We start from the raw sequence: 24,817 nt of genomic DNA, 5'->3' as shown, positions 1-24,817 counted from the left end.
CAGTTAATGCATCAGGTATGAATCATGTTGCAGTACATAGCTGTCATGCCTTCATTCTGAAGCCTTATAATTCTTTTGAAAAAAAAACTGTCAGGATTATCTGTTCTTCTTTGTTTAAAAAAAGAAAACTCAGGAAAACTCTAAATGTAATATTTAAGTGTGTATGTAGAGGCTTCAGTGTTGGGAACATTTTACGTAGAAATGCTTAAATCCTTGATGGAGTGCTGAAAAAGTATGTAGAAAGCCTAGAATGTAGTAACTGCGTGGGAAAGATAGCTGTTGCTTTTACGTTTGACAATTCTGTAATATTCTGTTAGCTTGATCTTTAAATAATTGGAGTAATGTTTATAGTATGCATTCCACCAAGGTTTTAAAAACAGAAGTTGAAAATCCTTTTCCTTACAGTCACCTTCTCAAGATGGAAAGAAATGTTACTAGGAAATATTTCTATGTAATAAATTAGGAAACTCTCAGATTTGCCAAGCCATTCTTCAATCATCTGTAAAGCAGAATTGTCTCAGCAAGCAATGCCTTTATTGGTAGACCAAGAAGTATATCTAGTGTACTTCCACTAAATTTTAACTTAAACCATGTAGCGTTCAGAATGGGAATGCTGTCAACCCACAGATAAGCATTCATATGGAAACTTCAGTGTTAGTGTGTTTCTTGCATTTTTCTTATCTTATTTTGATAAAGCACTCTTTCTTCTTGTTTGCATCTATGAATCTTATCACTAGTAATTTCATTAAAAATCACTTAAGATGAAGATTCGTTTGTTTGGATATGAATCATTGGAAGACTAATACAAGAATTTGATAAGATCATGAGTGGGAGTAAGAGAAAGCCAAACCTGATTTTCTTGTGCAGCAACGAAACTTGGCAGCCTGAGGATTCTAGACTTTTCATTTCTTTATTAATACATTTGTCATGATGGATGACATGCGGTATGTTTTTCCAGGACAACAGAAGTATTGACTGCCAGAGCAGCTATTTCATTTTCTGTTCTCTCCCTTGTAATGCTTTTTTTGGTATGGAAGGAGTACCCTTCCATACAGTTTACTGGTTGTGCAACAAAAAACCTGTTCACCTAATAATTTTTTGTTAGCCAAGGACTTATGCATCTGTTCTGACATTTGACTTATCAAAGTACCATGAGGGACCAGTGGAAAAGGAGAAATAGTTGAGTTTTTTTTTGTCATATTAATCAGTGTTGCTGTGTAAAGTGCTGTAGAACAATTAAGAATGATATCTCATAGCCTCTGATTGCTTTTGAAATGAAGCTTTTTTGACTTTGAAGCAGAAATGTTATGATGGAAATCTGTAGTTTGTTTCCAACAGATTCTTGCTTTGTTACAAAAGTTCACTGCTTACTGCTCTTACAAGGAAGAAAGACCTGTCTGAAGCTTTACCCATAAGCAGTAGGTGGCTGGAAAATTAATAGGACAAGTGGTATATTTCAAAGTTTTGTACCTTTTAAAAGTGTTAAATATGTACTGTGGTTTGGTTTTCCCAACCCTTCAGTTTCCATAGTTCTTGTGTGCATGAAATACTTTCTCTTTTTTTTTTTTGGCAATTTTTTGTGTAGAGAGTAACATTCTTTTGAGGAAAATGCATCCCTTCTTTGGGATCAGTGTAGGCATCACTAAAATGCAAGCGTATTTACTACCAGAAAATAGAATTGACTTACTAAAATGTCTTGCACATCTGTCATCTTAGTCAGCCTAACAGATGAGATTTAGTAGTTCTTGCAGTGGCTTGAAAGAGAGCAAAACCTCACAGGGCACAAACTCCTTTACTTCTAAGCTCTCTAAGCCATCAGGAGATTCTCCTTTTGATGATTCAAGCCTGCTACCTTTCCAGGACCACTGCATTCTGATACATTATCCATATATGTTATAACATTTCTGCTACAGTGTGCTCTTGGGTGTGCTATCTCTGCTATGTGAAGCCCTGGTGTAATTGGTCTAGAAGAATAGAATTTGCAGTGTCTAGGTTCACATGTCGGTACCTGCAGGCTCTTGAGCTTCAAAACTTTTAGCTGGGTCATGGCTGACATAGCTGTGCAACTTGGGCTCATATATAATGTAGTAGTCACTTGGAGATGTCTGGCCCTGTCTTTAGTGGAAAATAAAACTGAAAAGTGGTGTTCTGCTGGCACTTGGTAAGAGATTAATAGATATCTAGATGGAAGGCATGAGAAACTCTGCTTGAAAGTATACTCTTAATAGTTTTGAGTCCTTTCTAGGAGCTGTATCCATCAAAGCAGAGCTCTACTTTTGTTGTCTGTTCAGCACAGCCATGATGAAGAGCTCCTGGAGACACACACTCTTCTATGTCTGCCAACTCTGCTTGTCTTTATGTATGTCCTTAGTTCCTGCTAGTTGAGTTGATCAGTGCACAGGCTAATCTTGGTGTCATTGTGTGTATAGTAAAACCAAGTCTGCTTTTCTACATACTCAGAACTAGATATCTGAAGTGCATTAGCAATGAGCTTTAAGGGGTTTTTTTAAGCGTTTTTTCAGCTGTGACTAGACATATTGCCAGTGTGCATGTGTAACACAGCCTTCTGTGTGCTGAACCAATGTAGGAAGTGAATTAAGAATGTAAACTGCAAAAAGTCTGGTGCAAGAGCAGGGAAAACTAATTTTAACCTTGTCCTTCATTTGAAAGCAGACATGTCCAGTTTATCAGTAGTGTGGAGGAGGAAGGTGGTGGTGGTGTTCTTCCAGTTGCGCTGCTGTGTGGGTTCCCTGAGGCTTGGTGTATTTCATGCTTTCTACACTGTATTTCTTTCTTTGTATTTTTTTCTTAAACCTAGCTACATAAATTCATGCTTTTAGTATTTGACTGGCAATAAAGACATTATTTTCTTCAAAAGGTTATGAGATTTCAGTATTGTTTCTAGAAAGTTCAGAGCCCTGCAGCTTGTACTGATCTTCAAGAAAATCGTTGTCATCAGGGACGCACTTCTCCTTTTGAGGGGTTGAAAATGTGGGAACTCAAAGTTAAGTAAAAATAACCAGTATTTCATTTAATCTCCAAAGGAATGATTTTGGTTAAGAAAACAAATATTTACTTTTATCTGGAATATGTCTTATTCATACAGTTACATAGTTTGTAGAGATTAATGCTTAAGATTCATTTTGCGCTTCACAACAGGTCTGTGTTTTCTTGATCCTGCTGGTGCAGAGCTCTAAGTTTCTTTTCATTTTGGAGAACCATTCTGTATGATCTCTTCTGCCTTATAAAAATTTATGGTAGAAATAATCCCAAGATGCTTTTCCATAATTAAACTTGGGCATGAAGCATGCGTGTTGAGTTTAATGATTAAACAGTATATTCTATTTTCCTTCCCTCCCCTGCCTTTTGCCCCCTCTAGACTGTTCCAGACAAGACCCTTTCTTCTGAAAAAATCTCTTAACTCTGCTTCTGACAGTTCTGCAGGTTCTGCATTTTCTTCAGATTCCTTTTTCTCTGCTCTCGCTACAGAGTTTCCTGGAATTTAACAAGTAGACAGAAATGAATGTACGTGGTTAAAAAATGAGAAGTGATACCTTTGTTGAGAAGAGAGCAATCTGGATACCACATCTGAGGGCTGATAGATTATGTTCTCCATATCACCTTTTGTGATCCTGCCCCATATGCTCACCCTCGTTCATGTGGTCAAGGTCTTCAATGTGACGTAGTTTTCAGTGGTGATGGCTAGATCTGTCCCCAGAATTATCTCTGATAATTGTCATCAGGTATGTATACTGTTCGAGATGTACTTTATATCTTAATTTGGGAAGAAGGTCAAGGAAGAAAAAGCATACAAAATCTGTTATGAAGGAAGCCTCTCTTATTTTAAATCACTCAGCATAGAAAAGTGCATAGAAATAAAATCAAATCAACACAATCTTTTAATCCAGAAACCTAGCAGAGTGCAGGATGGTAATAAAAATACATTAACATGTAAGAAAACAGGGCTAAGAAATCTAAATTAAACAGGAGAGAAAAATTATACTACTTCAACCTGCAAGTGTTTAATGGGAGAAGATACAGGCTCATTGCTGTGTAAAGGGACACTAGAAAATACAAGATGCTGCTTGATATTCACAAGGCTTAAAGCATGGTTGCCGGTGAACAATCTCTGAATACTAAATTCAGTAGACAATTCTTGAATAATTGTTATAAGACTTTGTATCCTAGACTTAATGTATACTCTGCTTTTTATTTGAAGTCATTATTCCATAAGTGCAATTTTTACCACTGATTAAAACTAAAAAAAAAAAATTTTTTGAAAAGCAGCACAAAATAATATTTGAAAATCTAAATATTGAATGGTCTTTTTTCTCTTCAGAGGTGCTAGCAGCATCAGTTTGTAGCTAGTGGAATAAACTGCTGCTTAAGACTGAATCAATATTTTCTATTAAAGTGAAGTGTTAACTGCAGTGTATGAGGGTGTGTAAGTTTATCTTTGCCTCTAGTAGGTTGATTTTGTAAATGGAAGGTCTTCCTGTGTCCAAAACTAATAGATCAACCTGTCTGTGAACTGCTTCAGGCTTACTGCCACCAGGCAATGAACCAAGATTATTCTCAAAGCTGTTGTTTGTAGTCATGTGTGTAATAAGACAGCCTTACTATTGTATCTGAAAAGCATTTCAACTAATAGCCTGATTAAAAAAATAATAATACTTACAGAGGTGTTCGTTAACAGAAAAATCTATGGTCCTTGTTGTAGGTCATGTATTTTATCAATGACTCAATATTCTATTGGTTTTCACAAACTTAAATATAATTTTAAAATTCGGAGTTTCCATTTACATCTGACAGTTCACTTATCATTGGCAATGGGCTAGTTGTTGTTTTCAGTAACTCCAGCCAAAAGAGAATTCCATTGGTAGTAATGTAAGCAGCTGATACAGGAATAAACCCAACAAAAATTTTGTGCACAAGTATTACAAACCAAGTTGTTATGTTCTTATGCTTATAAGTGAAGCTCTTGCCCAGTTGCTTTAATTGGTACATTTCTTCTTGTATAAGAAAGCTTAAAGATTACCTTTATATACTGTCAGCATATTTTATAAATATGTGACATTGCAACAAGTAGTTATATGACCTAAAATGTGAGGGTTTTTTGAGTGCTTTGCCTTAAGTGCTGTTGGTAAAGAAGTCAAAAGCATGAAAAGTTGTAAAATTGGTGGTTGCTGGGTGTGTAGCTTTGAAGCAGTAGAAGAAAATATGTCAGCTGTGTTTAGCATTGTTTCAGAGCCAAGTTTGGCCATCCCAGATCATAATATACAGGGCTTTTCAGGTGCACCTAATGCTGACAGCAACCAACTTCTTTTTATAATGCCAACAGTCAGAAACATTTGGAGAAATTGAAAGGGTACAGCCTTGTGAAATACAGGAGTGGAACAGGTTTTGATGTTAGATTGAGGAAGCTGAGCGGTCAGCTTTGAAAAGCAATGTAAGAAACCACTGCTGTAACTTACTCCTGTTTGTGTTGCAACATGATTGAGTGGCACCTGATCAGTCTGAACATCAAAGAATTCAACTCTGGTTTAAAGGACTGATGCATCCTTTCAGAGGAGAGACGTGTGAGTGCATGAATGAAAAGGAAAAAGGGGGAAGAAGGTTGGAAGCACCTAGCAATATTGCTTGGGGTTGGCAAAAAGTACTGGATACTTGGCTTTTGGAAAGTAGCATCCAGTAGCTGGAGAAGTTAATAGGTGTTCCTCACTCCTTTCCCTTTTTAAATTATTTGTGAATGTTGTTTTTAGTGCCTGTGTAAGTTTAGGGATTTTATCTTTCAGATTTTTCTTTAGCACTTCATTTTTTTTCAGCTTTAATCTTAACATGTGAATAATAACCATCAACAGACCAGCACACACTTTTCGAGCAGGTGACCTATGTCTCTATTTTTATCGGTGTTTTTCTATCAATGCAAAATACATGAGTTTTCAAGGGATTTTTAATAATAAACCTTTTAAAGTTGCTTTTACCTGAAAGATATGTATCCAGTAGTAAGAATGAAGTGTCAAAGAAATGCTTGCTTTGAATTGTTGCTTGGGAGTTCTGGTGGTTTTCTACATTTTCTTTAGGAGTCTTTAAACCTGTGTGACTGTTTTTTAGACTTTCTCCCTATCCAGCAAACTCGTTTGATGGACCGTCCTATACTTTTCTTCCTTCCTCTTCTCCCTCCTCCAGCTTTTGAATCTGTTGTTCAGTTAAAAATGAACTTCAATATTTTATCTTTGTCAAGGTATTTGAAACTAGACAATGTAGCAGATACGTGCAGATCAGGTTATGACTTCCATGAAGGAATGGCTGTGTTGAGAATTGCAATATTTGTAGCTCCCTGTGGGTTACAATTACAAAGCCTAATTTCTCGTGGCCTTAGCTTATAAATATTGCTGCTTGCATAGTTCTGTTATCAGTTCTGTTATCTACTCTAGTCCTACTGAAGCCTTAAAAATGATAGTAAAGCTGCATTTAGGCTGGAGCTCAACTATTAATCTGGCCATTTATTAGAATAGAATTTAAGGAGTTTTGACAGATCATATTTGCTCACTAATCTAGAAATAGCTTTTAAATCATTAGTCTGTGTAAATGGGAAGTATGACTGTGCTAGGTACAAGCTCTCTGAAGCTTAGCTTCACTTGTGTGCTGTGGCTCAATATTTTGGTGCTGTTTTCCAAACTACAGGTAAAATGGGGTAAGAAATTAGAGCAATATGTAGGGCTTTTAAGATCTGGTGGTTCTAAATTTTGGATAGTGTGACTGATCTGAAAATCAAAGCCAGTTGACTAAACATGGTTTATTTATCCACACTAACCAAAACAAGTCATTAGGAAGATGAGAGTACTTGAGCTCTTCTAACTCATGTAGTTTGAATCCCTCCTATTGTTTGATGAGCAATTTGTTTCTTATTCTCTCCTCTAAATCTTTTAGGTGTAAAAAAAGTGTTCTAGGACTAAAGAAATATCCAGAACAGTTGTTTTGGTTTGAATGTGTTTTGTTTTCTTTGTTGTTGTTTTGCCTTAGAGGATCTAGCTTTCAGGTTTGAGATACTGGATGTCTACAGCTATAACCTGTTGCTCTTGGAAATACTGTTGTTCAGTCTTCTAATGAAAAGACTGGCTGATGAAGCTTGACACTTGTAATGCCTCATTGTGATGATGAATTCTGGATGATTTGGAAGAACAGTGATGAAGGAAATGGTTTAAAAAGCCAGGGATACAATTGTCTTCAGATCTGCATGTAGTATATACTGTGTTACTACTTGTTCCCTTTATTCCCCTGTTGTCTGAACTGCTGGGGCTGGACATCTGTTACATGTATTTGTAAAGGATGACCTTGCTTGAAGTTCTATGTAAAATGAGGCTCTGTATAAAAGAGAGATTAAACAGTGTCTGCAGTCAGTAAAAGTGGTAAATACAGCTGTAGCAATCTGATTGCACAGTCCAGTGTGGATTTTTTTTTGTGAGATAAGATGTCTGATAAATTTAGTGAGCACAGTGGCACTTCATAATGGAATGTCAGAGGGTTTTAAAGACAGTGATCCCCTTTTTAGCTGGTGAGAAGGTTGCTATCCTGTAGAGATGATGTTCCAGTCAGATAACAGTTGGAAAGAGTTGATGAGTCAGATTTCAGGTGGGGAGTGGTGTTACTGCTGTGCAAAACTGAGGACCGCATCTGCAGCGTATGCAAGGGTGTAAATAAGCCCTGTGTTTTCACATGAATAAAGGAAAAAAAATGTCACTGTCTCAAATCATATTGTGTGGAATAACCAATATTAAAATTCTCCTTTCCCATCACTTCAGCTATTTCATTGTCAGTCGTTCTGCTACTGTTTTGACTGTTACAGTAAATGAAATGAAAAAATGGTGAGAAATAAGAAATAATATATTAATGACCTCTTTATTGACATGAGTAGTGTTTTCTTTAAAAATGATTTGTAGTGTTAGATATTCACTGCATTACCTGGCTGTCTTGCTTGATTTACCACCACCATATGAGTGATTTACTATGTTCAAGCAGAGTAGTTGAAGTATTTGGAGCAGTGCAGTGATCTTTCTCAATATTAAACCTGCTGGTCAGTACAAGCATCAGACTGGTAACCATTTTCTTAACTGGAGCTAGTTTGAGATGCGGAGCTGCCTTCTATTGTATTGGCATGCATTATTTCCTGAGCATTGTGTAGTTCTTATTCTTTCATCTTTAAGGACTTTTCTAATCTATGTGACAATGTATTTTGCAGAAAGCTGAACACATGTTTTTATTCTACCAGCTACATTTGGGAATGCTGCTGTACCTTGAGTTTAAGATAATTGATACTACCATTTTTTCCCTTATTTTTCATGAGGTCTTGTTTCTTCTCCTTAGCATTTTTTGCCTTCTTTGGTGTAATACATCTCTTAATTTTGTTATTTGCTGCTGTGCTATGATCAGGTTTTAAACTCTTCTCACTTGCCAGAGAGCAATTAATTTTTTTTCCTGACTTCTAATGATAGCTCAAACTACTTGTTAGGATTTCTGTTGCATTTTTGAAAGTGCACTTGGTCTCCCACCCTTGTGCCTGCCCCCGTTTTTCTACCACAGTCAGCCTGCAATTTGAGTTCACATCTGGCTGCTAATGTGAAAAGGTACTTCTCTCTATGTAAGTATGTGTGTATATATTTTTGCGTGTATATATGCATCTGTACACATGAATTTAAAGAGTCAATTCTCTTCAAATCTTTTTTATTTTCTGAATTACTTTGGATGGCTTATGACTGAAATGTCAGTATATGGGCGTATCTAGTGAGAGGAGGCAGTGCACTCACTGTTTAAAATAGTGGGGTAGTACACTGTTTAAAATAGTGTGGAAACAGTAGAAGAGTGACGTTTTACCCTTATCTTTTATATACTATTCATTACTTCCAAAACAGATGATGGCTTTTACCTCATCTTTTGGCATTTTCCAACATTAAAGCCAATATTCCATTTCCAGTTTGGTAGTGAAAAACCTTGTTTGAGCTAATGAATTCTAGAAAATGGTAGCTCATACAGTTCTACAAAAGGGTTTAGGCAGCCTTAAACTAGAATCTGAGTTGGAGTTTTCTTTTCTGTTGGAGTCTTTTGAGTTGTTAAAATCAAAGACTTTTTCTTATTGGTAGGTTTGAGAGCCAGTACAAAAGTTTTCTGTGCTGCACCTGGTTTAGCCATCATGTTTGGCTCAGCCTAATTTTGGCTTTCCTTCTCTGAGGTCAGTTTTTGTGATAAGGGCTCTTTGTGGAAGCTGTGTGAGATATCCACAAAGGGTGCACAGTTGGTGACCTCTCCTCTGAGGGACTGCAGATGAATGGGCTATAACTTGAGCAGAATTTAGCCTCCATCCTCTTCTTGCTAGGCTTTAACATCCAGAAAGAGGTTTTCCACCTCTTTTTAAAATGAGGTTAACTCCAGTGTGCCTGTGTAGTACGAAATCACCTTCCAGCTTGCTGCTTTCAAGTGTGCAGGATTTCTGGGATGCTTCAGTAAACTTCACAGTCCTTTCTAAACATAATCCTCTCAGTTGTGAAAACTCTTTTTCCTGTGAAGAGGTTTGTATATTTTTAGCATTGTCTAACAACTGAAGGTTATGTTCTCCCAGGTTTCATAGGTACATTTCGTCCACAGTGGAAATCTTGGCAGTTTTGCACACAGGACCTAAATCCCCTAAAGGGCTCAATTTTATACATTTGGTATAAAATTTGTTTGCATAAAGCTGCTGCTCCCCTCTGTGCCTCCTCATCTGCTTTTGGTCATAGACTTGCTCATCAGCCTTGCTCAGGACTGAATGAATAGGATCTCAACATGAAGGAATGTACTTTCTCACAAAAGGGCAGGCAAAGTAATCAAGTGCAGTCTGGAGGAGAAGATACAAGTGTGCTAGGAGCAGAATGCATAGCAGCAAGGTGAAATGTCTGATTTCCCTCCTTGAAGCTGTGGGTCTCAGTGTGTCTGAAATTCTACTAATAGACTGCTGTGACATGGGTTTCCTGTATTAGCATTAGTTTGGGTGTTAACCTTAGACAAAAGAGCAAGCTTAGAATCATAGAATAGTTAGGATTGGAAAGGACCTCAAGATCATCTAGTTCCAACCCCCCTGCTGTGGGCAGGGACACCTCACACTAAACCATATCACCCACGGCTTCATCCAACCTGGCCTTGAACACTGCCAGGGATGGAGCATTCACAACCTCCCTGGGCAACCCACTCCAGTGCCTCACCACCCTAACAGTAAAGAATTTCTTTCTTATATCTAATGTAAACCTCTGCTGTTTAAGTTTCAACCCATTACCCCTTGTCCTATCACTACAGTCCCTAATGAATAGTCCCTCCCCAGCATCCCTGTAGGCCCCCTTCAGATACTGGAAGGCTGCTATGAGGTCTCCATGCAGCCTTCTCCAGGCTGAAGAGCCCCAACTTTCTCAGCCTGTCTTCATATGGGAGGTGCTCCAGTCCCCTGATCAGCCTCGTGGCCTCCTCTGGACTTGTTCCAACAGTTCCATGTCCTTTTTATGTTGAGGACACCAGAACTGCACACAATATTCCAGGTGAGGTCTCATGAGAGCAGAGTAGAGGGGCAGGATCACCTCCTTCGACCTGCTGGTCACGCTCCTTTTGATGCAGCCCAGGATACGGTTGGCTTTCTGAGCTGTGAGTGCACACTGCTGGCTCATGTTCATTTTCTCATTGACTAACACCCCCAAGTCCTTCCCCGCAGGACTACCATGAATTTCGTTTTTGCCCAAGCTTCTTCCCTCCCCTCCCCCAGTTGGTGCCTTATTGCAGAATGGTGCTTTTTAAAGGTTGAATGTTGTATAGCTTTGTTCTTTGTTTCTTAGACACAAAGATTTGCATTACCTATTTCAGATACAGATCTTAGTACTAAAATTTGGCAGAAAGCTTGAAGGAAGTATGTATGCTCCTTATCTCTGTCGTGTATTTGTATGCAGGGGTTTGCCTTTCACGCTTCTTGCCTGGTTTGTCATAGCCATTTGTTTTAATATGGGATTGCCTATGATTTAGTAGTCCAGAGTATTTCATATGAATGATGTTGTTTAGGTCCGTCAAAACTGGCAGATGTTATTGGTAATTACCTGTGTGAATTTCATACTTATGGAACCTTTAGTGTTTGAATGCTTTAGTAAGTTACCATTTACTGTCAGAATTTTTCCATTGTACTGAAACTTTATACCTGTGGGCAGCATTTTTAATTTTAATTTTTATTTTTTTTTTTTAAGTGAGAGTCTGCTGGGAAACCCTGATGTTAAATACTGATACCGTGTCATGTGCCCAGACCTGCGGAGACTTGTCCATAAATCCTAATGTAGGGATGGAAGACAAAATATGCAGGGAGTTATGGAAAGCAGAAGTCATCTGTCAAACGCAAGCTTTTTGTAAGGTTATTAAATTATAGGAGTTACTAAGTATTTTTTCAGACTTCTGGGACTTACGCCATCTGTGTTCAAAGATTTCCCCCCTTAAACAGACGTAGAAGGAAATAATTCCCTTGTTTTTCAGTGTCTCTACTTTCTGAATCTGAAGATTAACCTGTTCCCGCTTTTTAAAAGGTGGAGATTTAAAGTCAGTCTCACGTTTTGTTTTTCTATTGTTTTCTTAAAGAACAAAGCAATACTTTTGCAAGCTGTGGAAATGATCTAAGACACAGCAATTTTAATCCCCTTTTCTCAAACTGTCTTTGGTTTCCTTACATGCTTGTGGTAACCTTTTGTTAGGGCTGAGAAAATATGGTGTAATGGTCCTTTATTGCACCATAACCTGGCAGATGTGATCCAGCAAAACACTCAACCTGTTAACTGCATCTTGTTTTCCTTTTTTTTCTTCCACTTTCCTCCTCCAGGGTTGTTCTCTTGGATTCAATTTCCAATGTTGTTTTATTTTAGTAGCCACCTCGTTCCCTTTACTAACAAAGTGCAGATACAACTATCACAGCTGTTTTGCCTTCAGATATACTTGTGTTTCTGATAAACATGTATCCTTTTGATGTCAGCTACATTTGTAGGTTTAAATAAAACAAAATTAAGCTGAAAAAGGTTCAGTTCTAATGGCTTTCTCTTCCTGCTCTCTGTGCTTCAAGATATTTGTAAAGCTATGGGAGTTTTTTTGCTTTCATTTTTCCCTTCTGCACCAGCTGGTTCTTGCATTGCAGCTGAGGGATTGCCTGCTGCTGCCCTCAGAAGTGTGTAATTGGAGAATCATAGGATCACAGAATAGTTAGGGTTGCAAAGGGCCTTAAGATCATCTAGTTCCAACCCCCCTGCCATGGACAGGGACAGCTCACACTAAACCATGTCACCCAAGGCTCTGTCCACCGGGCCTTGAAAACCTTCAGGGATGGAGCATTTACAGCTTCCTTGGGCAACCCATTCTAGTGCTTCACCACCCTCATGTCATGGGTTGAGCAGTAGCAGTCATTTTTTCTCCTTCCTGTAGCTGGTGCAGTGCTGTGTTTTGACTTCTGGGCTGGGAACAGTTGCTTGATAGCGAGCATGTTTTGAGGGTGTTTTTGTTCAAGGCCTTTTCTGAGCACGTGCTCTGCCGGGGAGGAGGGGAGGCCGGGAGGAAGGAGAGACAGGACACCTGACCCAGGCTAGCCAATGAGGTATTCCATACCATAGCATGTGATGCCCAGGATGCAACTGGGAGAGGGAGCTGGAAGGGTGGAGCTCTGAAGGAAAATGGAGGAGGGAGCACGCGGTGCTTGGCCGGGCAGGGTGGAGTGAGTTATGGGTCGGTGGCTGGTGGGGTGTTGTATTCTCTTCACTTGTTGTTTGCTGTATCATTATTATTTGTAGTGGTAATGGCAGTAGTGATTTGTGTTATGCCTTAGCAATTAAACTGTTCTTATTTCAATCCATGGAGGCTACATTCTTTGGATTCTCCTTCCTAACTCTCCGGGACTTGGGGGAGCAAGGGGGGCAGTGAGTGAGCGAACTGTGCGGATTTTGGTTTAAACCACGACACCTCACAGTAAAGAAGTTCCTCCTTATATCTAATCTGAGCTTCTCCTGTTGAAGTTTTAACCCATTACCCCTTGTCCTGTCACTACAGTCCTTAATGAAGAGTCCCTCCCCAGCATCCCTATAGCCCCTCTTCAGATACTGGAAGGCTGCTATGAGGTCTCCACGCAGTCTTCTCTTCTCCAGGCTGAAGAGCCCCAACTTTCTCAGCCTGTCTTCATATGGGAGGTGCTCCAGTCCCCTGATCAGCCTCGTGGCCTCCTCTGGACTTGTTCCAACAGTTCCATGTCCTTTTTATGTTGAGGACACCAGAACTGCACACAATACTCCAAGTGAGGTCTCATGAGAGCAGAGTAGAGGGGCAGGATCACCTCTTTCAACCTGCTGCTCACGTTTCTTTTGATGCAGCCCAGGATACGGTTGGCTTTCTGGGCTGTAAGTGCACACTGAAGCCGGCTCATGTTCATTTTCTCATCAACCAACACCCCCAAGTCCTTCTCCTTGGGCTGCTCTGAATCTCTTCTCTGCCCAACCTGTAGCTGTGCCTGGGATTGCTCCGACCCAGGTGTAGGACCTTGCACTTGTCATGGTTAAACTTCATGAGGTTGACATCAGCCCATCTCACAAGTGTGTCGAGGTCCCTCTGGATGGCATTCCTTCCCTCCAGTGTATCAACTGGACCACACAGCTTGGTGTCATTGGCAAACTAATTGGAAATACCTGGACTACTGGAATAGTTCAGTATACATAATTTTTCGGATGCATGCATTTTAAGTTGACTTCTGATTGTGTATTCAGTCCTTCACTTTTAATTATTTAACTCCAGTTTCCTGGATGTCCAGAAAATAGTAAATATTAAAACAGAGCACTATATCTTTTGCTTTGTTTGCTTTCCCCGTTCATGCCATACCCTGTGGTAGAATAGGTTTATTTTTTCCTTTAAAGAGTCAGTCTTATAGCTAAGAGCAAGTAGTGATGAGTTGCATTCAAAGAGGATTAGGGACAGGACTTTGAAATGCAGGCTAATTCATTGGACGCTCCTGGTATTGTAGAATTAACAAGAGGTGACATTAAATCATGCTTGAGTATTTTGTTGGAGTAATTGCTTTCTTTCAAGCAGAAAAAATTATGGTGGTTTTGAGTGATGGGTGTATTAATGTTGTAACTAAACTTGTAATCCTTTACTGGTAATGGGAACACCCCTTTCAGCACTTTTTTCCCCTGCTACCCTGACTGCTGCTTCCCTTGCATCAAACACATGGGATAATTTACTGGCTGATCTTGTGGTTTAAAAAAATCCCAACCAGTGAAATAATGCATCTGTACATCCCCCCAGCTTACTGTCAAGTCAGCCAAATGAATGGGATCACCTGATCTGCCACACCAGTCTATAGAGGGAGAAGTAGGGACAGTCCAGCAGTTCAGGATGGAGATGTGGTGAAGTGTGAACAGCCTCTTTCAGCAGCAGCATCTGGCCCTTAGAGCAGATGACTTGTCAGGGTAAGCAGCACCAGCTACATGCTTCCTTTGCAAAGCATTGGAGCAGTTTAAGATTATATTGTCTTTCTGTTTTTTTTTCCTCTTGCTGAACTAGTTACTCCAAGGGACCTTTCATCTGCTGTAAGTAAAATCAACTGGGATTGTTAAGCAGGGGTTTAGTCTAATCTCATTATTTTTTTTTGAATGACTAATGGGCCAGCCATATCTCTTGGATCTGAATTAGAGTCTGTGTACTTGTATTAAGCTACTTGAATGTTCAGATTTCACATCTTGAAAAGTGCTCAAGCAAGAAAATGAATGCACATAGTAATTCTCAAACAGGAGCTATGGATGGGCGGACTTTGAAAGGAGCACAGTGGGCAGATACTGTTTGTGAATCAAGTCATGCCCTTTTTCTGCCTTTCCTGATTCCAGAAACTCATAATTTAAAATAATAATAATAATAATAATAAAACAAATTAAAATATTCTATGCAAATGTTAGGGAGTGTGGGAAAAGCAGTAGGTACCAGATAGGCATGCTAAAATTAATGCTGCTATGTACCTCAAAACAATTCTTAACCCATATAAGACATGATGACAAAATCCTCCCTGAGGCAAACGTACCAATAAGATGCCTTTAAGAAGTTGCAAATGATAAAGTTTTATGATGTTTTTGTGGGTTTTTTTTTTTTGCTGTTCAAGTTTTTTTCCTGGCATATGTATAACAGATCAAATCACTCCATTCCTTTTGATTGATGATGGTTTATGATTAATTTATTCTCAGATTTTTTCCCACTGTAGTGCAACTAAAAGAGCAACATAAACACCATTGCTGCTGAGCGTGCCCTTACTGTGTAAATCATGGAAGTGTGTGTTTGCACTGACAATAATTTTGGAATAGAAGACCTGTTATAAACATTATTTTTAAAAATCCCCATCAATAAACTATTGAAATAAATACCTTATTTTATGTAAGTCTTTCCTTTTGGGAGGTAAAATTGAGTGATAATAGACTTAGATGTTATCTTGACTTTAAATGATCATTGCATATGTTTTGTGATGTTTTATTTTCACAGTTTATGGCATGTAGTTCAGACAAGTGAGATTTTTTTTTTTTTGAGACATGATAAATTCGACGGGAAATACTGGATACTGTTTCTGACTCCCTGCTGTCATGCTCAGAGATGTTTATTTGTTGCTTTCAAAGTTACTGGTGCATTTGAGACTTGCTTCTCTATCAGACCCAATACCCTTAAATGTTTCTCCTCCCCACCATCCACTCTTATACATGAACCATGAGGACTGCATAGTCTTGGGGGAAAAAAAACCCAACAAACCAACCCAAATCAGCAAAGCCTATCAATGGCTCCTCTGCAGTATTTCTGTTGCTTTCGTGTTCTTTCTGGTGTATGAAACATGCTGAGAAAGCTGGGGCTGTTAAGTCTGGAGAAGAGACCTCATAGCAGCCTTCCAATATCTGAAGAGGGCCTACAAGGATGCAGAAGAGGGGCTCTTCATTAGCGACTGTAGTGACAGGACAAAGGGTAACGGGTTCAAACTTAAACAGGGGAAGTTCAGGTTAGATGTAAGGAAGACATTCTTCACTGCGAGGGTGGTGAGGTACTGGAACAGGTTGCCCAAAGAAGTGGTAAATACCCCATCCCTGTCAGTGTTCAAGGACAGGTTGGACACAGCCTTGGGAGACTTGGTCTTGTGTGAGGTGTCCCTGGCCATGGCAGGGTGGTTGGAACTTTCTAACCCTAACCATTCTATGATTCTGTACCAGAAACTTCAGATAAAGCATTATTTTTTGTCTAATCAATTCTGGATTTATAAAATTTCAGGTTTTATAGTTGTTTTGGTACTTCGTATAGTGTATGAGCTCTAAAATATGTATTTTGCCCTAAGTAAAGGTAAAATTTACAGAGAATATTGATCACTAAGGCATTTAATTTTGTCTGGAGACTGCAGGTTATAGTAACTGGCATTTCAGAATATTTTAAGTGTATTCGCTGAGAGTGTACCTAAACATATTTCCTATATGTGCAACTATGAAAATATGATCTTGATTAGTTTTTCCCTCATTTTTTGAGAATTTAAAATAGTCTTTTTGTATGCATGAGTGTGTGTGTCAGTTTCCCCCTGCAGTATTCAAACATATGAACGGAATGTACCCTTGACAGCACTTTGCTTACACTGAGTAAAGGAATAAGAATGAAAATTAAATGATCTTTGCTGTAATGTTTTTAGACATTATGTCTAACAGTGGTAATCTGTTCTTGCAAAGTACATACATTTTCAGTGTTTTTTCTGTTTATTTGTACTTTGCTTCTTGGTGTACTTGGAAATGTCTATTTTACTAATGCTAAGCAAGTGGGCAATCAAAGGAAGTCAGCATTTGTTTATGGGATATTTTCTGCTTGTCTTGCCTGTAAGAAGCAGCATTTCAGGCATTTTCAGAGCACTCTTTATCTGTGCTTCATAAAAAACATTTTTGCTGACAAGGGAAGACATAGGTGTCCTGTAATGTAATTACATTAAGCTGCTGGAATGCTTTCTTGGCATGTAGGAAAGCTGGATTCATTTACTATAGCAAGAGAGACTTGGGATCATGTTTCTGAAGACTTCTTGGAAGGCAGCAAGTGAGCATTAGGTCAGAAAGCAAGCCAACAGGCTGGATCCTCTCCTCTCCTGAAGGGTCTCCTGGGTTAGGAGGAACAAGCACTTCAGACCCTGCTTAGCTATTCTACAAACATCTAACATGATGTAATTAAAGATTATAAACTGAATTTGGAGGGAATGAGGCAGTGCCGCCAGCAGTAGCAAGGAAGAATGGGCTTTGGCTGTGACTGTGGCTTAGGCAGTTGTCTGACAGCTCAGCTTTCAGTCCTTTTCTTAGGTAGCTAAGTTCTAAGGAGCCTTCATGCTTGGTTTAGAGACCTGAATTGTAGCCGGCATTAAACTTGGAATGCCAAGTGTGCTCTACATAACATCAAGGTGCTTTTGTGTATCTGGCCCCAAGTACATGATCATAACAGAAGTATATGAACTGCTGAAAGAAGTGTCATCTGCAGCGAGATCATCCCTTCCAAAATCATCAACCAGTTTATCTGATCTGTGCTGCATGATGTAGCAAAGCCTTGTATTAGGCCAGCTGGATCAAATGATGCTCTTTGAAGATGCTGCCAGTATTCAGTTTCCTCTTAGAAAATCATCAGTAGAAGAAAATCTGTCTGCAGTTGGCCCTTGGCCAACATCTTAAAAGCAAGTACCAAACCATATATTAAGCCTTAGCATGTCCCATGAAGTCACGTTCTTCAATTATTCTATCTGACTGTATGCTGCCAAGGCAAGTAGACCTTGGTTTTATTCTGTGTAATTCCCCACTTCATGTGTTTTGTGTGAATTTCTTTGAAAAATTGTGCTGGTACATGGTGATGAGCAAAGCAGTTGATTTGATGTGGGTCTAGGACAGCTGGATAACTTTAGACTTTGGGTAGTGCTCTTTTGGGTAGCTTGTGAGATGTTTTCATTTGGCTCTCATCTTTCCATGGAAGAGATGTTGAACAGCTGTCCAGATAGAATGTGGTGCAGTCCTAGCTCCCAACCATTTCCTTTGCCCAAATCATAGAATCATAGAATAGTTAGGGTTGGAAAGGACCTTAAGATCATCTGGTTCCAACCCCCCTACCATGGGCAGGGACACCTCACACTAAACCATATCACCCACGGCTTCATCCAACCTGGTCTTGAACACTGCCAGGGATAGAGCATTCACAACCTCCCTGGGCAACCCATTCCAGTGCCTCACCACCCTAACAGTAAAGAATTTCTTTCTTATATCTAATGTAAACCTTTGCTGTTTAAGCTTCAACCTGTTACCCCTTGTCCTATTGCTACAGTCCCTAATGAAGAGTCCGTCTTCTGCATCCTTGTAGGCCCTCTTCAGATACTGGAAGGCTGCTATGTTGTTCAGCATCTGGGTTGTCTGTGAGAGCAATGGCTAGCATTGGAGGCATGTTCCGCTCCCATTTAAGATGTTTCCAACCACAAGAGCTTTGCTGAAGTCTCTGTTGACTTGCCACTTGTAAGGCATGTGTTATTTTAATATATCTAGTGATGTTACATGTTGGTAAGTTGTTCTGTTGTTGATAGAAGTCAGTGTAGGATAGAAATCTTTGCCATAATGAGATCTAATACATAGCAGTTAAATGTCAAATCCGTGATACTTGAAACTATAATTAAAAGAAAAAAGCACTGGAAGACAGAAATAGGAAAACAGTAGTGGTTTAAAATGTTTCTTATGTAGGAGCAATACCTAGGGACTTGGATCGGTTTATTATCTCTTTTACTGTGCCAAATAGAACAACAATTGACAAAATGCTAATTGCTTTCCAATGCTTGAAAGGAATATAGGAATCGATGCAAATAAATATATCAAAACTGGAAAGGTAAATGGCCTGCAAGAGTTAAGTAACAGTAATGAAATTATCCACTAATGTACATCTGTGTGTAATTGCTACTTTCTAAACTCAATTGGCACTAGTCTTAAATTTCTTGTTGAATATGATCGTGTCTTGTTGTAGATGTGTAGAAATGCTGTAAAAATGTGTTTGAATCTTGCTTTGCTTTTGTACTACCTCATCCTCCCTTTCCCCTCACCAGTCAGAGCAGCTGCAAATGTGTAACTAATCATTTCCTGAAAGAATTTTTCAAGTCGAGTTCTTGCAATATGAAAATCCAGTTTCATCTTTATCATATTTCAAATTCAATCTACAGTCTTACTTGAGTGGGTGAGTTGAGCAAGGAAAGAAAAGTGGTAACAACAAGACTTGTAAACTGATGTAGGCTTTCTGAGACATAGAGTTTATTATATCCTGAAAGGGAATATTGCTGCACTTCAGTGATTAATCAGCCCAACAAAAAAGCCAAATAAAACCCTAAACCCCCCTGATTTATTCAATATAACCCTATTGAATTTAGGTTATGGTTTGCAAGGATGTTTTAGCGATTTGCTAAGTAAATATACATCACTAACTTCTGAGGTTTTGGAGTAGCAAAGGTATTTAGATAATCTAATTTAAAAATTACATTTAGTTTAGATATATTTGGTACATATAAGACATTATTACAATATTGCATAAGATTTCCCACTGAATAGAGTTAAAAGGTTGCAGTTTTGTTTCGTTGCATGTCATCTGGTACTGAATCAGGAATTAATGAGAAGCAGTGATATGATGTATAAAATTAAAGTATGCCACATCCCTGCAACGTGTGCCCTAAAGCTAGTGTGTACTTTGTTTGATGTTGCTGTATGTATCCTGGCATGAGAAAATAACTGCATGATTAATGAGCACAAACATATTACTCTAGTGGTATTCCATGTGTGTCTAATGTTTGGTTGCTGCCTCTGCTACTTTGCCATCTACAATTTTTATTTTTTCATAAGGTCAAAGTACTTGTCCAGGTGTATTTACAGCATTTACATATTTAGGTTGTAGCCTGATATTGTCAGCTTTCTTAATATGTTAGGAAAATAGTATTTTGAAGTATTAATGTATTAATAGGATTTTAGTACAGAAAAAAGCTTTAGCCTTTTCTTTTTCAATTTTTATTCATTAAATCTCCCTCTTGTGCTCTCATGATTAGAGCTGTGCCTCCTCTTAAATGATTTCAGTTGCTTTCAATCTTGCCTTGAGCTTAGTTTTTTGTATGGCTGACTTTTGTCATTGCAAGCATTGTTAATCTTATACAAAGAAGATTACTCATCAAATGCAAGCGGCTTCTTAAAATTGCATTAGAAGTTGGGATTTTGTCTCACTTCAAGCAAGCTGAAAGACCAACTCTGTCCCATGATGATGACAACATGGGAATGTCATTTGACCCTGTGATTCATTTGTGTATTGCACCAAATTAACAGGCTGAAGCAATTAAGTCGGAGATGTAAAGAAAGTGCCTCTACTTATGTCAGTGGTTTTATTGTCTGCTTTCTTCTTTTGTACACCTGAGTTCTCTGTAAAGGATATGCCATATTCTTTGCCCCTAAAAAGCATTGTTTTACCACATGGACCCAAATGCTTTACTGGGTGAAAGTTAGTGCTTGCAACAGAACATCACTTTTAGCTATGTAGTTAGTTAAAAAAATAATTAAAATAGTTTTCTTTTGGGGAAGAAAAATACCACAAACCCCTAGTCTAGGGCACAAAGGTTTGAGGTTAATAACCTGTACTCTGTTGTCCTGGGAGGCAAGTTGAACATCTAGCAATCTGAGGTGGGAACTTTCATCCTGGCAGCTTGGCTCACTTCAAAAGGTCTGAAGGCTGTACCCAAGTAGTTTCCTAAAAGGCATACAAAACAGCATTTAGCTGTAATATCTGAAGTTCACCTTTGGTAGTTGTGGATTTTTTTGTGTTTTTTTTTTTTTTAAACAAACAAACAACAAACCCCAAAGTGAAAGAATTTGATAAATAATTATGCTTAATGGTGCATGTTGTCATCTAAAAGGATTAATGGAAAGGGAGAGTTTTCCCCTGAAGCCTTAAAGGGAGGGAGAGAATGAGGAAGCGCTCAATATTTTTTGTTTAAGTAAAGGAGAAATCCTTGCAAATTTTCTTTTTTCCATTGCTTAATACATGTTTTGCATTCATTTTTCAACTTGCATAGGTATTTTTTAGGCTCGTTACAGTAATTTGGGATGATGAAGAACTTTCTGGAAATTTGCAAAACCTGGCTTTCTTATTGGGAAGATTTTTCTTCCAGCCACAGTTGATTCTTAAGTGTTTCCATAGTGTTGCTATCTTTAATGTGATGCACAAGGCCAAATAACTAGTGAAATACAGTTTTCTAGAACCAAAGAAAGCTTCTGTTAGTGTGCTGGTGAGACTCCATGCACAAGTGACAGATTCCCTCACTAGTATGAGCCATGATAATTTTCTTGAAATGTACTTGTATGATTTTTGGTAGGTGTTTTGGTTTTCCTTGTTGCTGTTATTTTAAAACTGAAAGTGCAATTATGAACCTTTATGTACCAACCTGGTGAAAGGTAGTACAAGAACCTAGACAAATTCCTTCCCTCTAGTATCCTTGATGCATGGTGATATGAAAAACACACATTTCTAGCATTTAATTTTTTTAACTGATTTAGTATTTGGATGGCTTTTTTAATCTGAAAATTATGAACAATAACAAGCAGTATTCAGTTTTGCATTACAGTATTTTGGAAATCTGATGCCTTTTTTCAGCATACTTCCAGATATTGGTGCCTAGTTAATGTAGGCACTTAAGCTGAATTTATGTTAGAAAATTCGGGCATACCTGGGGATATGCTGAAATGATATAATTTGTGGTTGAAATGTTCCCTAAGGTAGGCATGGCCTGTTCCAGCTACTTACTGTTCTACACAAGCTATTCACAGATGAGGTTTAGGAACTGGGATGGCTAAGACAGCTTACCATGTGCACTTTGTACACCATCACCCTGTTCTGGAGACTACGACGGGTTCCTAGAAGAGATATGAACTGTTCTGCACTGCTTGGCTTTGTTGCCTGTTAATGTTTTTAGGCGCAGTTACTTACTAGTATACGCATAGTATTGTATCTTCTTACCTGGTTGTAGTGTGGATGCCTCTAGCAGCGTTGTGCAAATAAAACTGGTATCATAATTGGTACTTCTTCAGTGCAGATATAGAAAAGGAAACAGAATTTCCTTTGGCAAATGTGTAAAAGCAACAGAAGCTGATGGCACTTAAATCAGTTGGCTAAGTGTAGTGTGCAAATCGGCATACAGTTGCTAATTACCTTCTTACAAATACTCTCTTCTCTGCTTCTTCCAAATCCATTATGGGAGAATTCCAGCTTGACATCTTGTATTTTTGTGGTAACGAGCATACCAGAGTGTGGGTTTTTTTCTCTTGAAAGCAGATTCAGAATAAATGTTGGAAATAGAAAGAGGGGGAAGATGGATTTTTTTTCCCACTCTCTAAACGGGTATTATCAATATTGCTGGATTTGCAACTCCATAGGAGTTGCCTATAAAGTGTAGAAATGAACACATGAAAATAACAACTTGAAGATCTGTTGGAAGTGTTTTCTTAATAGTAAGACTGACACTCTAGATATAACTGCTAGATAACCTGACTTTTCTGTTTGAGAGAAAAAAGGCTGTTTCTTGCTTGAGTAAGGCTTTCTTCAGGCTTTGAGTTTAATCTTTTTGCCTGTGTTGCTCACTTGAATGTTACTGATTTATTTATTTGGAAAGAAAATTCCATCTTTCATGATAGATTTCCTTCTTTAAACATTTTCCTTTTTTTCCCAAATAAGAATTGCTACATAAATTAAATGCAGAATCTGTTAAACATTTGGTCTGTATTTTTACATTTTTTAATGAATGGAAGAAATAATCCTTTCCCTTAAAAGCCAAAGTTAGCTCTCTTGGACCACTTCACGTGACGAAACTTACTTGTTGCTGCTTGCTTTGAAAACACAAAATTAGATCAATTGAGGAGATTATTTTAAAGATTATGTACTTTTTTCAGGAGGACCCAAATGATATCGATCCAAAAAGAAAAGACGTGCGTGGCAGTGATGGGGAAGACAAAGCACAAAGTGTGGAGACGCTACCTCCAGGTATTGCAGTAACATTTGTTATGAAAGATCTACAGCAATAAAACATTTATTATCTAAAGTCATAAAACACAGCAGTTGTTCTGATTGTAGTCATTCTTTGTAGTTTGGAAGTGCTAGGATTATTGTAGCAATATGTGCCACTATATTCTTAAAGCTTCAGCTTCCTTACATCTTACCTGCTTCACTGCTCCTTTGGGTTTAAAACCACAGAGAATGTGACTTTATGCTAGTACATTTGTAGTGTCCTGCAATAAGCTTGAGGTGATGTGGAAGCCCTGGATGCAAAAGTAGTCAATTTCTCTTGATGGTCAGTGCTGGCAGGCAACAGACAAGTTGCCTTGGGACTGTGCTTCTGACTGAAGAGTCAGCCAACGTTCATACTTTTTGTTTAGCTTTTGATGGGGTGGATTTTCCCAAGTGTGATGATAATGTACCTTATTTTTCTCTTACTTGCTCGTTATTTGTCATGTGCTGGCAAATAAGAGCAACATGATTTTTGTTTTATTGGAGTGAAATTGTCATATGCCTTGAGGATGAGCTAGGAAAATCAAGTGTTAAGGAATCTTCATTTCCTGTGACTGCTTCCATAAACTTTAGCTGTTTTGCATCAATGGGATTTAATATGTAGCTACAATTGACATAGCAAGAAAAACAGAAATAGTAAAATGGATTTGAGTGTTTTACACTGTACTGAAAAGTTTACCATACAAAGAGGACAACTTATGATCAGATAGCTTCACAACATGTTTTACTCTTCTTTGATTAATCCTGTTTGGCTTACAAATTTATCTTAGCCAAATGTTTGAAATATGATATCACAGGTCTTGAAGAGAGAACTAAAGAAGGTAAACTTTCCTTTAGGCAGCTGGAAACTTCCATCCACAATAATGTGTGAGGTATGATTTGTGTTTTACAGTCTTGGATTCCTGGTACAGAATAAGCTGTTTGACATTCATGGCTTTTTTTCCTGTAGCCTTTGGCCTACCTTGTCTTAGCTGCTTTCTGGAGAGGGAAAACAAGATTCTGGTTATATATGTATGCTTTTTTGGCAAAATTTTTACTTTGTGTATGAACTGGGTAATAAATCCTAGAGAGCTGAAGAGCTTGGCTTATTCAACTTGGTTTCTGGAAGATCTTTTAAAGTGGGTTTTGGCTTTTTTTTTTTTTTTCCCCTTAACAGAGCTGCAAAGTTGTTACTGGGATTATAGGTCAGCCAATTTTGTGCCTTCCAGCTACTATTCTTACTTCCTCTTTTTTAATGTTTATATATTCCTGGCCAAGCTCTGTACATTTCCCTTAAGACTTTCCCAGTTGGCCCTAAGTAACCATTCAAGCAGTAAAAGAAATAAGAAGGGTCACAGGCTGAAAGGGAATGATATCAGAAGCTGAAGGGTTAAAGCTAGAAGTAAAATTAAGTGTAAAATTTAAGAAGTGAAATTAAGAAATAAGAAATAGAGGATGGCAGTGCTTTTCATTTCATCTGTTGATTAGTAATCTCTTCTGGCTTGATTTAACAGGAAAAGAATCATTACTGCAAAGTAGGATGAGAGTCTCAAATCAAACATCAAAGGCTACATGGTCAGAATTATGCACTCAAATCACTATTTTGATTATTTTCAGTTAATGTAGTCAAACTTCTGAATCTTTATGGCAACAAAGCTTGGAATTCATATTTCTGTAGATTCTTTGCACTTTTGTTTTAGAGCTAAATGATCAAATT

The 24,817-nt window shown here is 38.3% G+C and overlaps 1 protein-coding gene across 1 annotated transcript in view; it reads left to right on the top strand.

The window, feature by feature from the left end:
* The window catches only part of GALNT2 (polypeptide N-acetylgalactosaminyltransferase 2), a 104,720-nt gene that overhangs the window by 31,417 nt on the left and 48,486 nt on the right, over nt 1-24,817 (top strand). The window contains exon 2 of the mRNA XM_034060945.1: nt 23,007-23,097. Coding sequence (XP_033916836.1) covers nt 23,007-23,097 — 91 coding nt within the window. The remainder of the gene's footprint in view (nt 1-23,006; nt 23,098-24,817) is intronic.

The sequence above is a fragment of the Melopsittacus undulatus genome, chromosome 3 (genome assembly GCF_012275295.1).
Source record: "Melopsittacus undulatus isolate bMelUnd1 chromosome 3, bMelUnd1.mat.Z, whole genome shotgun sequence".
Classification (NCBI taxonomy): Eukaryota; Metazoa; Chordata; class Aves; order Psittaciformes; family Psittaculidae; genus Melopsittacus; species Melopsittacus undulatus.
The sequence above is the reverse complement of the archived record's forward strand: the minus strand, read 5'-3'. Positions and strand labels throughout refer to the sequence as shown.